General features: G+C 44.5%; 1 protein-coding gene across 9 annotated transcripts in view; it reads left to right on the top strand.

Moving 5' to 3' along the window:
- Hel89B (histone acetyltransferase 1) overlaps positions 1–18,116 on the top strand; it is a 913,881-nt gene that overhangs the window by 396,990 nt on the left and 498,775 nt on the right. For all 9 annotated transcript variants that reach the window (XR_012888773.1, XR_012888774.1, XM_037419311.2 and 6 more), the window contains one exon: positions 7,932–8,025. Coding sequence is in view for 7 of the 9 variants with exons in the window: in XM_037419311.2 (XP_037275208.2) it covers positions 7,932–8,025 (94 nt within the window). In the remaining 2 variants the exon portion in view is untranslated. The remainder of the gene's footprint in view (positions 1–7,931; positions 8,026–18,116) is intronic.

The following is an 18,116-nucleotide window of genomic DNA, read 5'->3' as shown; positions in this document are numbered from 1 at the left end:
GGTAAAAGCACCGATTTCTGCAAGTTTCACAGCGATGACAAGTAGATCTTTTTTTGCCAATGTGCACATATTAATTTTTTGTCGGTGATTTCACTCTCAGACCTTGTTACCGCTACCAGTGTTGCGTACTTGTGTACTACGTACATTTGCACTGATCCTGCACGTGTTAGAATGTTTGCACTTCTTTCGACTTTCGCTCCACCGTGATTTTCTTGCGAAAAACTCCACCTCCTTGTGTCCTCAGGTTGACCGCACTGTCCTAAAGCGGAAAATGTCCACTATGTCCTAATGCTAGAAAGCATACAGAGGAAAGCCGCTAGGTTCATCTTTTCAAAATTTTCCTCAAATAAATAGGTAACAGAAATGGTTAGTCTTCTGGCCAGGCTAAAGTTCTTTTTCCTTCTGTCATAAAATAAACTAAACGTTGATACAGATCACTGCTTAAAACTGCGTAAAGTAAGGAGTCTGAGAGGAATCAACGAATATACATATGAAGAACCTCAGCAACACCTCAATGTTAATGCTAAATCCTTCTTCCCAAAAATATTCAGCAGTGTAATTCACTACCTTCATCACTGTTCCGATGCACTTCAGTGAAGAACTTCGAGGAAGGGCTCAAACAATATTTTGCTCAGCCTGAACTAAAAATACAAAATGTATTGTAAAATTTTGAAACTTGTACTTTTCTAAGGTTAATTTTGCTATGTTCTAAGTTCAACTATGTTAGTCCTGGGAAAAAAGGTTGTAAACAGTGCACAGCTGTGTTATAATATACTGTATTATTTGTATTTTGTCTTATGATGTATTGCTTGAAAAAAAAAAGAAAAAAAAACAATTTGACATGTCATGCATATTCCTTAGATGTTAGTATGATTTTGTATAGCATGACAACTGTAACCCACCCCTGTAACGGCCCGAGGGCCAACAATATTCTGAAATAAATAAATGAATAAATAAAATGAAAAGTGGGGTTGTTAAGCCGTGCTCGGCAAAAGCAGGAGCTGTAATTAGAAGCTGTAACTGAAGCACCTCATGCTGATTTTTACAACTGTTTCGTAATGATACAGTAGTTCCTACAAACGAGATGCACTTTTCTGTTCATTTTGGCTCTGAAACCAAAAGCGTGCCGTTTGCAAACTCTCAATTATGCTTCTAACAGGATAAGTTTATTATTATTAATTTTTTGCTTTCAAACACGATTGCTGGTTTGCTCTCAATTAATAATAATATTGTTGTACTCACACGTGAATTGTTTTTATTGGTGCCAGCTGCCGATGAATGCCTTTTGTTCCATGTAGCCTTTGTACACACAGGTACAGTGTTCCGAATGGCGCTTTGGTGTGCTGCTGGGCGTATCGGCGCGCTTATAACAAGGGGGCGAAAGATACGAGACACCCATAGTCCGGCACGAGACCCGGTCTCTTTCGTCCACTTGTGTTTAAAAAGGATAGCCACAGAATAAAGAATTAGTCCAGGCAACAGCGTAGGCGCATATGCACTAGGTAAAAAATAAAAAGGGCGGCCATTTGTTGTTATTTTTTTTACATAAAAAACAAAAAAAGAAGATTTTTTTTCAGATTCCTGTTTACACAGTGCCATCCCTTGTGTGCCCTCGGCAGTTCCATGCACTACTGCTGCTTATCTTACATACTGTTGTCAAGGCTACAGTTTCCCTTCTCTAAATTGGTTCTTTGTTTTATGATTGAACTGCCACCTTCGTGTATGGCTCGTGTCACGCATGTCGAGCCGATTTCAACTCCATACACGCCGCTTCTTTTTGTCATCGTCGTTTACATATGCGTTCTCCTTACTCATGCCACACTCTTTTATGTTTATCAGTTTTCATGTGACTATTCTTGTATAAATCTATGTGTTATTGCTAATAAACTTCTTAGTCAAGAGTTGGAGCCTGCATCGTTTCCTTGTTCTTCGTCCTCGTGTTGTTGTGCGATTTTCAAGATTATTGCCCAAATCTCCGTTCTGCTCAACGAAATTGTGTGTGCCTTGACAGCAATATTTTTGTGCTACAGTTGAATCACGCAAGAATTAAGTTGGTGGGGAATGCAAAACATTTCTCTGTTGCAGCAATTTTGTGGTGCGAGAATGCGGTAGAATACTGCTGTTTTGCTAGAATGCAGCCCGTTCGTGCAAGAATATTGTGAGAATGCTGCCCTTTTACCTTCCAGGGTAATGAATATCTACTTTTTATTGGAGACAGCGCCTGTGCGGGCGGACAAATGAGACTGCAACACACACTTCACGTCTCACTAAGCACAAACAAGTGTGTTGTGATGACCAGTGAGTGAACGCAAGTGTGAACACAATGCAATTAAAAGCAAGTTCAAAGTTGCAGATCAAGCTTATGGCGAGCTTGAAATGGCAAGAAGCTTTTTGAGAAAAAACTTTTCAAAGGGGGTCACGAATAAGTTCCCTTTGAAAGATGAAGGAGATACAGACAATGCTTGGAATGGAACGAGCGCTTATCATAACATAGAGAATCATGTAGCTCGTGACCCGAGCTGCGATTGGTATGCAAGCAAGGGTACATTGCCATTGTCTGTGTGAGCTGAGCAAGAGGAGGTTGTCTTGCCAGCAAATACAATGGTGGTGGGAGTGACAGGAGTTTGATTTGGCAGCCTGCGACACAGGCATCCCGAGTGGTGGCCGGAGACCTTGGCTCGGTTTTAGTGAGGCTGCTTGGCGAAACAGCGTCTGCACACAGCGATCACCAACGTTCCTGGCTCAAGCTACCTTCTAAGGAAGCCACCAGTCGGCCCTTGCAAAATGAGAGACATCTTTTTTGAATGTCGTTATTTTTCAGACAGGAATCTAAGCAGATAAGCTGCAATAATATTGCCCTTCTTTATAAGAATTGATATAGTAAGTTGTGTGAAAATACTGGGAGCTACATTTAATAAAATATGCTTTGGAATCCACACATCGAATCAGTTTTAGGCAAGTTATTCCGTGTGGTCAGTATGATGAAGCTTCTTGTTTACATTACTCTTTTTCTTCCTTATAATATTGTTTTTTAGCATAGGGTACAACGACATATACAAATCATGAAAGAATTTGTGTACAGTAGACTCTCAATAAACGAAAATCTGTTAAACTGAACCACTGCTTAAACGGAACTATTGCCTCTGCAATGCTTGGTTTCAGACTTGTATTCTGCACCCATGTTCACCTATCAAAAACGGAACTTCTGCTGAATGGAACATATTTTTCCGGTCCCATCAGGTTCTGTTTACTGAGAGGCTACTGTATTCCAAAATAAGTTTGTGCATTGAGGTCTCGTTAATTCGCAGTCACTGGCACCATGGGAAAACTTCGAATTGAGCGAGTTTTGAATTAACGAAGCATACAAAAAGTGGGATGAAAGAAACTTGTAATTATTCAAGGCAATAAGGGCTGGTCATTTGTCGTGCTGGCTAGTTTGGGACTCCAAGGGTCATATTTTTCAGCAGCACCTAGTTCTAATTTTGCCGCAAACACGAGGTAATGGCGGGCCTCGCTGCTGCCACTGAGGGGGGGGGGGGGGGGGGAATGGAGAAAAAGTGGTTGGGATCAACTGAAATGCGTGCCTGCAGAAAACAAGACATGTTCACTGCAACACCGTATTGACATGCAGGCAGCATGTGACATGCTCTTCGCTGCATCAGCCTGCAATGATGCGACATTCGTCCATTCTTTTTAGTGAAATAAAGAATCTAATAATGGCCTGTGGGACGAAATTCGCTTGTGGTTTGGGTTGGAAACATCATCATTGAAACTTTAAGGATTGGTTTTCAAAATAGGCTTTGCAGGCGAAAACTTCGCCAGTAGTGCAGTGCGCAAATTCTGCGAATCATATGTTCCAGCTAGCCCAATTCGCTACTTGATGACAAATTGCACAAGCTGTCCTTTATTAGTTATTTTATGTTTCCTGAAAGAGTGGATAAAATGAAGATGCCTTGATGTGGCAGGAAACATGCGGCACGCTGCCCGTGCGTCGCCGCTGCATTGAAGCAATGTACATCTTTTTTCCGCCGGGGCACGTTTCAGTTAATCACGAAACCGTTTTCTTCTTCTTTTTTTTTTTTTTGTGCTGGAAGTAGTGAGGCTGGGGTGCTTCAGCTGCCACTCATTAGTATTGGTAAATTGCATTGCCTTGTGTCTAATAAGGGCCGTCGTTTCCGTAAATTTGCGGTGAAATCGAGATCTGGAACTGGCTCATAGCACCCAAACTTTTCGAATTAACTGGACTGATGCTGGCTACTGCTTTCAATTATCTGGTCAGACTTACATTGCCAAGTACAAGACCGCATAAATATTTTGAATTAAGTGGAATCTCGAAATTGCTGAGTTCAAAATATTGGCGTTTCACGGTACATTCTCTTTTCAATATACCACATTATTCATACAAACCAGATGAACTCTCCTGCCACTTGTAGTTCAATGTTTGTAACAACTGCCTTTTTGTGCGGCTACCTTCCGTGTAGATGACCTGGGCGATGTCGAAGTTGATGCAATGTTCTATTTTTTTGTGATTTTCTGCGAGAGTGTTTCAGGCAGTATTGAAGCTACGTGTGTTGCTGCGATGCTGCTGTATCCTTTTTGGAAAGTTTTTTTATTTCACCGATGTAAGTGGTGTGACAACCAGTGCATGGAACCTGGTAGACTAGCCCAGGCAATCTTTCTTTTGGCTGCTGGTGTTTTGGCTGCGGCAAGAGTCACCCAATCGTTGATGCAAGTTTGTGCGTCACCTGGATAACCTCCTTCTCTAGCACCGTGGCCAGTTGCTCACTGATTCCCGGAGTGTATGGAACCATGATGCAGTAGGAATGTTTGTGGTAGGCTTCATTGTTACGGTCACTCTTTGCAGAAGAAAGCAGGTGAGGGGGCACTTGCCCAGCCATCGCGTCGCGGGCACACTCGGCAAATAAAGCTCTTCAGGTATTCATCGTCCAGGTGGTGATCGCCTCTTCTTTTCCTTGCCTTTATTTGGAGCTGTAGATGTTCCTTGCACGGTTCAAGAGCGTCTCCACAACCGATACCTTTTGGATGATCACGAGGCTAGAACTGAACTTTAGATATCGTTCGTTGTGTGTGGGTTTTTGGTGCACCCAAAAGCTCAAGCGCCTTTTCACCTCTGCTTTTAGTTGCTGTCTCATTAGCACATCCAGAAAAGGAAGAACACTGTTCTTTTCACGCTCCACAGTGAATTGAATTACCAGCTCGATTGAATTTACGTCTGCCAAAAAACTGTCGGTTGTTATGCTCCTTGCTCTTCAAAAGACAGCATAAACATACCTCAAAAACATTTTTGGTGGTTTGGTGAACGTGTCCAAAGCTCGTTTTTCAATGTGCTCTATTGCTAAGTTTTCCAGTGTGGCTGAAATGGTGGCTCTCAAGGTGGTTCCAGTCAATTGCCTATAGAATTCACCTCTTAAAGAAAACTATGTGCATTGAGGGAGAACTCTATATGACTGAATTGTGCTGAGGTTCGTCCTTTCGCAGAGGTCCTCATCCTTCTCCAGGGCGGTTTGGGCAACTGAGACCGTGAGGGGTACGGGAACACTCATGAACAAAGAAATGAGATCGAATGATACGAGGCTCTTGTCACTGCAGATTGTCACCTCCAACATATGCTGAACAGAATAGGTGGCATTTCTCACAAGCCCCTGAATAAAATAAAAGTAACGACAAATCCTCTTTGTACCTCGTGCACCGGCGTTTTCTCTCTTCTTCTACAATGAATCCACCTACACGGTGCATAGCTGGCATTCACTTTCCACATCCGACGATGTTGCCGCGAAGCGATCACGCTGGTCAGCTGGTATTTCAGTGAGATTTTTTTTCCATGTGATGTTATTACTGACTACCGAAACACAAGAGGACATCGACAGACGGAAAGACGGAAAGACTGGAAAACTTTCTTGGCAAGTGTGTTTGGACCCCCTCAGGTCCTCGGACCACCGCGCGGTCTCACACGGCCACGCATGCTACACGGCCACACGTCTACACGGCCATGCATGCTATTCGCAACAATGACATCGGCAGCCGGAGTCACCGCAGCAAGCTGTAAGGTGTGTTGAGAGGACATCGAAGTTTTGTTGCACTTGGGTGGCGGGGAGAAACAACCGAGCTTCACGGTGGCCTTTATCGGACTGCTGACGGCTGTGGATATTTGTCGGCCGGGTGACGTGCAGAAAAAAACGCTTCCTCGAAGCAACCGGCATTGCGAACAAAATCTGACTTTATTAGTCAAAGGACACAGGGATTGCACACCAGCACCTAAAGATGAAAGTGCACACCTTGTTCTTCGCACACAAAATGTGGGGCATGCAGTGGACGTTCGTGTTGCCATGGAACGCATCTTGAGTGCAAGCAGAGAAGCGTCCCCAGTTAAAAAGCATGGATTCTACACTGTGGTTAACAAAAACACATTTGAGAAGTACTTCAAGGAAGCCGCGGACGAACATTTCGAATAAATGCAAAAATAAATATGCGGCCCTTAAAAGGACGAAAACCTAATGATGTTAGCGAAACGCCAAGAGGCGCTCGTGTACCTTACAGAGTTGATACGGTTTGAACTCATCCCGGCAATTCTTCTACCATAGCGTGTCTCTCTCTTCATTGGAATCCAAAATGTAGCTTCCAGTCAGATTAACGTATGCTTTAACTGCAGGTGCAGCAAAGGGGAATCGCAAACACATACCAACTTGAACCACGCTGCTGAAGTCCAAAAAGAGGCACAAAACATGCTGCACACATGTGAAGCTTGTCGTGTTGGGCACCGCTATGGAGATAAGCCCAAGAAAAACAAAAAAACAAGCAAGAGAAAATGGGTGCGAGAGGCACGTGATGGCGTTCGGCTAATGGGAGCACCGAGCGTCGGGGGAAGCACAGGAAAGGAGGACAGAAGGAAATAACAATAATTGCAGTTACTTTTATTTCATTCAGGGGCTCTAGCATAGCTGTCTTCCACACTAGTGGTGACAAAGTCCTGTGCAGATGGTCGGAAAGTAAGCGAAGTGGGCATGTGCTAAAGTCAACTGTCGGGCAAAGCGGGGCCTCCGGTTTGTTTGGAAGGCCATGGAATTTCGGCTCGTGTGGAAGGCCATGGAATCCCAGTTTGTGCATACACTCAAGCCTCGTTAGAACAGGGTTGCATCTTGCACGAAATTAAGTTTGTTATATTTAAAAATCAATTTTAATGGTTTATTTCTGACACTGTACCGATTCAAGATTATTTTTCATTTAATTCATTATAACCAATATTTGGCCATATTCGGGTTCATTATATTGAGATCAGAGTGTATAAAGGTTAAGTAGAGCGTTTTTGACTCAGGGTGGTTTCTAAAAATGTCGGCAGGTACTTGTTTAGCTCCTGTTGGATTTTGGTTGTGGCATTTTTCGTGTGTTTCACATATTCAGTGTTGTTCAGAATGTTTTTGATCTTGTCTTTATGAGATTTTCAATCAGGTATAACGGGTGAATTACATTTGTCTCATATGATTGATTGTCTCAACATTCATACATTTTGAGGGTGCTGCAAGTTGGCCAACCACATCAATAGTAGCCTCTTCATTCTCAGCATCTATTCTTGTGTGACTCGATACAGTTCAGTTCTGATTGTACATTATTGTGGTATGCTAAAATACTTGATAGCTTTCTTAACTTAGTCATTTTTTTCTCTAGTTCTCTCTCCTCTTATCTCCCCTTTCCCACAGTGTAGGGTAGCTAACCGAACCTAGCTTGGCTAAGCTCCCTACCTTTCTCCTTTGTTTCTTTCTTTCTCTCTTGGTGTAAAAAAATCTTGCTTCTCAAAAGACACATGAAATATTGGATATTTTAAAAAGTATGTCTTATACTATAAAAATAATTGCATACTTTAAATGGCAAGCAAATATGCATAACTTGGCCACTTATTCCTGTACTATTTTCAGTGTCGTGCTGACAGTGGACCAGGTCATGGAGCTAGTCACCACGGTGTTCCAGGGATTGGTGCAAGATGTTCGTGTCAAGCCTAAGGTGCTGGAGGTGGGTTTGTTTTGCTTTGTGAAGACAACTGCAGTGGCTTGCCCCAATGCCTACTTTCTAAGTGGGGAGGGGAGGCAAAAGAACATGGCGAGGATGCGTAGCCACATTTCTTTGCTACAGCTCACCGTTCTTGAGAAATGCGTGCATGAACAACTTTTTTAGAACTCCCACAGACTGCCTTTTCTTTTTTATAAGTGTTTTCAAGTCGCTAGAAAATCTTTTTTCTACTCTTGGAAGTGTTACGAAGAGTAATTTAAGCTTGGAGTGCCCTTTGTGATGCTGTGTGCGGCCCCCAACGGCTGAGGATCGAAAGATGTGGGATGCACACAGCCTCTAGTTGTGTGGCACTGGCTTCACCAGTCTCGCTATGGTGCACACGAAACACAGTTTTAATGTCACTGCTTTCCGGAATACACATATCAGGGTGTCTACCAACCGGGAAATCCGGGAAATCTCGGGGATTTTGGTTAGTCCTGAAAATCTCAGGGAAAGCTTGGGGAATTCTGGCTTCTCTCAAAAAAAATCAGCTGTAACTTCATCAAGGAAACTAAATATGCAGTAATGCTGGCTCTAACTATGCACCTTGTGAACGAAGGCCGCCTGTGCGCTGCTGAAGTCCGCTTTGGGTTGTTACCGTATGTCACAAAACGAGCGCTTAATAAGGAGTGCGCGCCGCCTTTGCGCTGCCAGCGGGTTCTCCTTCAAAAGGTGCAACGAAGAAACAACCATTAAAGGCAGCATGACAGCGTTCCTTCGAAGGATGGAAGGCAGCTGCATTGCCAGCGGGTTCCCCTTCAAAGTGCGCAATGGAAAAACAATCATTAAAGACAGCGCGAGAATGCGTCAGACACTAAGCGGCGGCATGTCAACCTCCTTACCACCTGAACATAGCTGGTAGCATTGCTTAGAAAGACGAAGGAGGATCGAGAAAGAAAGAGTGATGCCACAGCTTGCGATGCCACCGTCGGCGCAAAGTACCAGAAAATCTTGAAGCGTCTATATCCTCCGCTGTGCTGCATGCAAGCGAAGGCCCCAGAATCGTCTGAAATCCGGGCGTGTGGCTATAAAAGCGTGCAGCAGAGGGAAGCAGTCAGTCTCAGTCAGATGCTTCGCTTGCGTGCAGCACAGTGGAAGCTACGGATGCTTCCCATCTTTTCTGTTACATCTTGCTGACGGTGGCGTCACAAGCTGCGGCGTTCCTTCTCTCTCAATCCTTCTCTATTTTTCTAAGCGATGCCGGCAGCTGTTTCCAGGTGATAAGAAGATTGACACGCTACCGCTCGATGTCTGACGCATTGTCGTGGGCAGTCTTTCGTGGTTGTTTTTTGTTGCGCGCTTTGAGGGAAAACCCACTGGCAGCAAGGTTGCTTTCCGTCATTCGAAGGTGGTGCTCGCGCCTAATGGAGCGCTCGTTTTCTGATAATGACAGAGCTGCAAAGTGACGAACTGTCTCTTGTTTTTGTGTCATCAATTGAAGCTGACTGTTTTTTAAATACGGCAGTGGTGCCGCAGCCAACTTTCGTTTGAGAAGTATGACGGCATTCAAGTGTACTTTCGTCCAGGACTGGGCGAATCCCAAACATTCCGGGTGGTCAGCTTGTATAAGGCTCGTTGAAAAGATTGTGAATGCAGCGTACTGTGTGCTGTGCAGAAAACACTTTTCACTTTGTTACATGGGAAAAAGAGCTGTGACAAGCCACACAAATAGTAAAAGCATTGACTTGTTGTGAGTGGAGCCGGGACACCCTCTGTAGCATCATTTCTGACGCCACCGGCAAGTGGACGGTCGGTCGCCGGTTTGACCAAGATGGGGCCAGTGACATCAGGATCTGCGCAGCCTTCACCTGCTAAAACTACGCCAACAGACTTCCAGCTCCCAAGCGCAGCAAAAGATTTGTTTAGACATGACAAATTGGTCAGTAATGCACAAGCCATTTGGTGCCTCAATGCTGTCATGATGAACTTATCATGGCGTGCTGCTGTGGCATCGGCGTCTGTGTTTTCGCTCATGTTTCCATCGTCAGTAACAGCCCAGAAAATGCAACTTAGCAAAGACAAGGTGGGATATACCATTGTCTATGGTCTCGCACCTTTTTTTAAGGAGAGCCTTGTGTCCTCCTAAGTGAGCCAAGCGTGCTACCTTGCCATAGTGTTTGATGAATCATAGAAAAAAAGACGGAGCAAATGGATGTGTTGGTTTGCTTCTGGTCAGGTGCAGAGGAACATGTGAAAACTCACTACATGACGTCACGTTTTTTCGGGCGCACTCTAGCTGAAGAATTGGTGTCTGCATTTAAAAGGACCTCGGAAGGACTCTGACGATTGAAAATCTTACACATATCATTGGACGGGCCAAATGTCAACATAAAAGTTTCATTGCAAGATCAAGCAAGAGCTTTGTGAAGCGAATGATGGCCTCCGGATCCTCGACCTTGGTAGCTGTGGCTTTCCCGTTGTAAACAGTGCATTTAAAATGGGACATGCGGCAACAGGGTGGCAAGTCGTGGAATTTCTGCGGGCTATGTACAATTTGTTCAATTGCGTACTTGCCTGACATGCTTAATATGCACGCATCACTGGGAGCAACATTTACCCGCTGAAGTTTTGCACCATCCGGTGAATTGTAAATCTTCATGTGCTTTCAAGGGCCCTTGAGGCAGGGATGGAGCAGCGGCACCATTTGCGCCATTGTGCAGCAAACTTGCTTGCCTGCACCATCCTGTGCCAAACTCACCTATCAGCGCCGTACTGCGCCTCAGCACCAGAATTTAACCGCAAAATATGAAAGCCATCATGCTCTGTGCTCAAAACGTCTTTTTGGTTTAATCAAAACGGTTCTGGTCTTGGTTTCGCAAAGCTTGTAATCACTCCAGGAGCAGCTGTGAACTTTGATCCTTAGAGCATGGTTGCGATCGCTATGCGCGTGCGATCATGGCAGGCATCAGCTCGATGGCTTGTTACACTTCTACGTGCTGCGCTCTCAACGCAAAGAGCATCTCTCTTTGGCATGGCTATAGTTTCTTACAGCAGCGTTTTGTAGGGTTACGCGATATCGCATCTTAAAGTAGGCTTGTTCGAATAGAGAATTTGAGGCTCAGAGTGAATTCGTATGGTGTATATAACATATAAAGAAAAATAGGCATATTTATCATGACCTAACTAACCTGCCCAATATTTTTTTAATTCGAATAAGGCCTGAAAGAACTTTCAGCTGCAGCAGCAGGATCTGACTTTGGGTATTATGCGAGTGATAACCTGTAAAATATGTAACATTGTAATGTTTTTATTCTTAGAGCATATAAGTCACATAACAAGCTTTTAAGCTTAAAAAATGATGAATCGATATGAGGGTAATATGCTCATTTGAAAAAGCCCTGCAACATTTTGTAAAGTAGCCATGAAATGGATTCACCAAAGAACCTTATTGCATCACGAATTGCACCGCTGCAAAAATAATTAGAATCCGTTCAGTACAAGCTGAGTTGCAAAGATTTGTTGCACACCGCAATTGCATTCTCTCTTCTTGGCCCGACGAAAGCGCTGGAAGCTAAGCAGGTAGGGATTACACGAGGAAAAAAATATATGTCAAGCGCGCCTCGTGATTTTGAACACTTTTAAAGACGATAGTCTTTCTTGGGGACTTCGACGAAAAAATTTTGGTTTGTCTGTCTGTCTGTACATTTGTCTGTTTGTACTCTTAACGATACCTGAAACGGTCGACCTTATCCGCAGTGCCCACCAATATTGCTCAAGTTTCAGCTTTCATACTTGTGTCTTTGTCAATTAAAAAGCAATTATCGTGCATATCTGAGGCACTATAACAACACTTCGATGTTTTGTATGTGTGCCTTTATACTAGAGAAGGCACACACAAGTAATTTTAAGGGCCGTAGCGTTTATCACACTGCGCTCACATAGCAACGTGATGCTCAAAAAGGCAAGTGTTACCAACGCTTTGCTAAGACGACACCGTGGTGGAACCTGTTCATCACTTTGCGTTCTACAGCTTATCGCCTCCGAGAATGGCACGCATCTGTCTCCAAGCGCGCGCCTTCCTTCATTTTCGAAGATAACTTTCTGATGACGCTTGTGTCTAACGTGCCTCGATATGTTCGTTCGCTTCTGCTGCACGCTCAAGGCACTCTAACGCAGCGCCTTCAGAATACCATTCACCGATTTTCTTGCGTAAAACATCAAATAAACACTTTGTTCACTCTCTCCAGATGCAGGACTATCATTTTTCGACGACATTTGCAGTGTAACATGCAGATCTGGGGCCAATTTTTTCCTCCTTGTTTTTTTTTTTCGAATGCACGGCTTTTCAGTGCGATCATGCACATACGCATGGACAAGGGGCGGCCTCCCGCGGCGGCACCAGTAATGCACGAGTGCGCCATTCTCAAATCAGCCAATGGCTGATACAATGGCTGTGAATGAGTGAATTTTGAGCATGTGGCATCATTTGCCGAATTTGACAATTTATTCTGAATTTCAGGCCACATCATCATCATCATCATCATCATCATCATCAGCCTGACTACGTCCACTGCAGGACAAAGGCCTCTCCCATGTTCCGCCAGTTAACTCGGTCCTGTGCTTGCTGCTGCCAATTTATGCCCGCAAACTTCTTAATCTCATCTGCCCACCTAACCTTCTGTCTCCCCCTAACCCACTTCCCTTCTCTGGGAATCCAGTTAGTTACCTTCAATGACCAGCGGTTATCCTGTCTACGCGCTACATGCCCGGCCCTTGTCCATTTCGTCTTCTTTATTTCAACTATTTCGTCTTCTTTATTTCCTTAACCCCCGTTTCTCCCCTAATCCACTCTGCTCCTTTCTTGTCTCTTAAGGTTACACCCACCATTTTTCTTTCCATTGCTCGCTGCGTCGTCCTCAATTTAAGTTGAACCCTCTTTGTAAGTCTCCAGGTTTCTGCTCCGTAGCTAAGTACTGGCAAGATACAGCTGTTATATACCTTCCTCTTGAGGGATAGTGGCAATCTACCTGTCATAATTTGAGAGTGCTTGCCGAATGTGCTCCACCTCATTCTTATTTTTCTAGTTACTTCAATCTCGTGGTTAGGCTCTGCGGTTATTACCTGCCCTAAGTAGACATAGTCTTTTACAACTTCAAGTGCACTATTACCTATCTCGAAGCGCTGCTCCTTTCCAAGGTTGTTGTACATTACTTTCGTTTTCTGCAGATTAATTTTAAGACCCACCTTTCTGCTCTCCTTGTCTAACTCCGTAATCATGAGTTGCAATTCGTCCCCTGAGTTACTCAGCAATGCAATGTCATCGGCGAAGCGCAAGTTACTAAGGTATTCTCCATTAACTCTTATCCCTAACTGTTCCCATTCTAGGCTTCTGAAAACCTCCTGTAAGCACGCGGTAAATAGCATTGGGGAAATTGTGTCCCCCTGCCTTACACCCTTCTTGATTGGTATTCTGTTGCTTTCTTTATAAAGCACTATGGTAGCAGTTGATCCCCTGTAGATTTCTTCCAGAATGTTTATATATACTCCATCTACGCCCTGATTCCGCAGTGTCTGCATGACGGCTGATATTTCTACTGAATCAAACGCCGTCTCGTAATCTATGAAGGCTATGTATAGTGGCGCGGTGATGGCGTAGTGGTTAGAGCATTCGCCTCGCATGCAAGAGGTCCGTGGTTCAAATCTCGGTGCCGCGCAGTTCCCAACCGGATTAAAAAAAAAAAAAAAAATCCGCGTGTTGATGGAACTGCATTAAGAGGCCTGGGGTGCGGCCTCACCGGCAACCACCGCCGGGAACGCACTCCCTCACCAGAGAAGGATTGGCCACCCTGGTGCAGTATCTGGCCACTACCTCCCTAATGCATACGTGAAATAACCCACGGCCCTCAGTCCCCAGCAGCTGCGAAGCAACTGACCACGGCGGCGGTCAGATCTGCAACGCAGCAGAGGGTGCTAAGAATCTCTGGATCCGGACAGGCCGCCATTGGAACCTGAACTTGGCCACATTTAACGCTAGAACTTTATCTAGTGAGGGAAGTCTAGCTGTACTATTCGAGGAGCTAGAGGGTGTTAAATGGGATATAATAGGGCTCAGTGAGGTTGGGAGGACAGATGAGGCCTATGCTGTGCTACAGAATGGGCACGTCCTTTGCTATCGGGGCTTGGCAGACAGAAGAGAACTGGGAGTGGGGTTCCAAATTCACAGAAACATAGCTGGCAACATAGAGGAATACTATAGCAATAATGAAAGGGTGGTAGGTATTGTAATTAAACTGAATAAAAAATACAAGATGAAGGTAGTACAGGCTTACGCGCCTACATCCAGCCATGATGACGCTTCAGTTGAAAGCTTCTATGAAGACGTGGAATCGGCAATGAGTAAGGTAAAAACACAGTATACTATAGTGATGGGCGACTTTAATGCAAAGGTAGGGAAGAAGCAGGCTGGAGACCATGCAGTAGGAGATTATGGCATCGGCACTAGAAACGCCAGAGGAGAGCTACTAGTAGAATTCGCAGAACGCAATAATTTGCGGATTATGAATACCTTCTACCGAAAACGAGAAAACCGCAAGTGGACATGGAGGAGCCCTAATGGCGAAAATAAGAACGAAATAGACTTTATATTGAGTGCACACCCTGGAATCGTGCAGGATGTGGAAATGATTGGCAAGGTACGATGCAGTGACCATAGAATGGTACGGTCTCGAATTCGCCTAGACTTGAAGAAGGAACGACAGAAACTGATACGCAAGAAGCCAATCAATCAGCTAGCACTGAGAGGGAAAGTACAGGAATTCAGAGTGTCGCTGCAGAACAGGTACTCGGCTCTTAGCGAGGAAACCAACCTTAGCGTAGATACAATGAATGATAATCTGACGAGTATCATTACGGAGTGTGCAGTGGAAGTTGGAGGCAGGGTAGTTAGACAGGACACTGGAAAGCTTTCCCAGGAAACCAAGAACCTAATTAAGAAGCATCAAATCATGAAAGTGTCAAGTACAACAGACAAAATAGAACTGGCAGAGCTTTCAAAGTTGATTAATAGACGTAAGGTATGCGATGTAAGAAGGTATAACATGGAGAGAATTGAACACGCTCTGAAAAACGGAGGAAGTGTCAAAGCATTGAAGAGGAAACTTGGGATAGGCAAAAATCGGATGTATGCACTAAGGAGCAAAGAAGGCAAAATAACTACCAATATGGATAGGATAGTTAAAATAGCGGAGGAGTTTTACAGAGATCTGTACAGTAGCCGAGACAACCACGACCTTAATACTATAAGAACTAGCAGTAACCCAGATGACACATCACCAGTAATGATATAAGAAGTCAGAAAAGCTTTGGAGTGCATGCAAAGAGGCAAAGCTGCTGGTGAGGATCAGGTAACATCAGACCTGCTGAAACATGGAGGACAGATTGTGTTAGAAAAACTAGCCACCCTGTTTACGAGGTGTCTCCTGACGGGAAGGGTACCAGAGTCTTGGAAGAACGCTAACATCATCTTAATACACAAGAAAGGAAATGACAAGGACTTGAAGAATTACAGGCCGATCAGCTTGCTCTCTGTAGTATACAAGCTATTTACAAAGGTAATTTCTAACAGAGTAAAGAAAACATTAGAATTCAATCAACCAAAGGAACAAGCAGGATTTCGAACAGGCTACTCAACAATTGACCACATTCATACTATCAATCAGGCCACATACTGCACTATAATATTTGGCTCATGTGTTCTTGATAGCCTCGACTACCGACCAGCAGTGTTTTCTGACCACGCTCAAAAAGTGTTGCAAAGCCCATTTAAATTTGAAGTAGGGCTTTGCGGCAGAGCAGATTCTCTCTGGACAAGTTTTTCACGGCTCGGCACTTTTACACTGTAGGGAAACCATATTTACAAATGGTTACATGCAGAATAATATACACCTATTCGTTCATTGAAAATACTTCTAAATTTTTAATAATTCGAATTGGAATTGAAGCGAATTCGAATACTCTACTATTCATGTGAGTATTTGAAGCATTCGATTATGTGCACAAGTCTATCCAAAAAAGTTTGCTGGCAGCCTTACAATTTGTTGCTGTCTCATTTATTGTTTCACCGTTCTAGGACACTGCTTTTTTTTTTTAACTTTTCCAAACAGATGGCAGTATAGGTGCTCAAAAGAAGGGAGGTGTCTGGTTACCAGTACAGCCTAGCAGAGTTTTGTGCACATTATTGCTCAAAGAGCGCATGCGCGAATTCTCGTTCATTTAGCCGTTTCACTTCGCGCTTATAGACTTGGTAGTCAACATTCACTCGTTCAGGCAAAAAGAAATACATGGGCGGCTGTACATAACTAAGGCACTGTTTCACCGCAAGGGTGAAACAAGGAATGTGATACAGTCGAACTCCGCTACAACGAACGCCCCTTCAACCAAATTTCCACTACAACGAAAAATTCACGATTCCCCGTGAGTAGTCCATAGGAGTCAATGCATAAATATTGTCACCACAACGAACACCTTTTCTTCGATTGTCTCACTTGAACAAAGTTTTAGGATGCCATTCCAGGCTCAGACACTTATTTTTATGCAGTTAACCCAGTCTTCAACATTTCGATGCATTTTCAGAGCCTGAAAATGCGTCAACAAAGTCTAAAACATGTGTTGGCACTACCAAAAACTGCTGCTATACCACCGTTGTTCAGCAAACATGGGTGCCGCCATTGCTCGATAGCGATGGCAATGAGACTGCCCTGCTTTTGTCATTGGCTTGCTTTGAGCCGCAGAGAATTCAAAGCTGAAGCTCAGTCGCTCAGTTCATAGCTTCCGTCACTCAGCTCCTGGGTGCTATTGCGGAACGATGCCTTTTCCGATTCCGATGCTAATCCTTAGGTTCGCGCTTGGCCAGTGTGGTAACTAATCAGAGGAGCTGCTCATTTGCATTATCAACAAAATCAGCTAACCACGATTGATGGATGATAAGATTGCCATAGAATAATGCGAAAGTCGCCGCTCCACTATAATACCCTGCCTCCATCTCGGCGTTGTCGGATACTTTTGGTGGCGGACAGCTGCTGGTGTTAACGTGTTAATGCAATTGTTTGGTTCGTTTACAAAGGTGATTTTAGGCATTGTTTCAGTGTGCTTTTCACCATGGCATCACTACGCATGGGTGACAATCACGTCGTGACGTTGGTGGGAAAGAATAGGAAGCAGCGGACAATTTTTGAATTTTGAGAATAAACGTTCTTTTGTTTTGCTAGCTCAGATCAGCTATCTTTTTTTATTTCACTACGATGAAATTTTCGCTTCAACAAAATTTTTTCCACGCCCCGTCAGTTTCGTTGTAGTGGGGTTTAAGGGGGGACGCGGGTCCTAGAAAAGTAAAAAATGGCCAAAAAATCGATTTTGAGAAAAACGCATTTTTGGAATCTTCGAACCTATAAGCACCTCTCCTCAAATTATTAACGCTAAATTCGATAAAAAAATAGGTTAAAATCTATTTTCAAACCATCACGGGAGTCGCAAAACAACCCGCAAAAAAGAAAATTTGTTCGAACTTCTCGCGCGCGCCGCCAGCGAAGCAGCCGGCAGATCGGCGCCATCTTGGACTTGTTTTGAAGCTGGTTCCTTTGTGCGCGTTTTGCGGGCTCTCAAAATGGCGTAGCTCCAACACAACGACTGCCCTTCCCCGTTTTGCGAAGCCGTCTGCCGAACCGCTGATTGGCTAGAGCGCGCGCGCGCCGGCGAGCCCCCCCGTCTCGCGCTTACCATTGGCTGGCGCGGCGGCGCGGCCACGGTTGCTCGCTCTTTTTTTTTTTGTTTGGTTTTGCTCCGTCGGCGCCTGCTCTCGTGCGTGTTATCTCGTCTGCTACCCGCTCGTGTACCGACGTCGCCGACGTATACGTCTTTCTGCATTTCGCCGGCATGGCTTGGGAAGCTCGCCTGAAGAAGAACACTCGTCAAGCTTTTGGCAGGAAACGAAAGCGAGCGTGGAATGCGCGGCAGAATGGACCGGCCTGCGCGCCGCCGAGAACGCCGGAGACGGCTGAGGCAGCGCATTCTGACGACAACGGGCTGTCGGAAATGCCTGTTATTGCGGAGGCAGCACA

Source organism: Rhipicephalus microplus, unplaced genomic scaffold, assembly GCF_043290135.1.
Source record: "Rhipicephalus microplus isolate Deutch F79 unplaced genomic scaffold, USDA_Rmic scaffold_16, whole genome shotgun sequence".
NCBI classification, from domain to species: domain Eukaryota; kingdom Metazoa; phylum Arthropoda; class Arachnida; order Ixodida; family Ixodidae; genus Rhipicephalus; species Rhipicephalus microplus.
The sequence above is the reverse complement of the archived record's forward strand: the minus strand, read 5'-3'. Positions and strand labels throughout refer to the sequence as shown.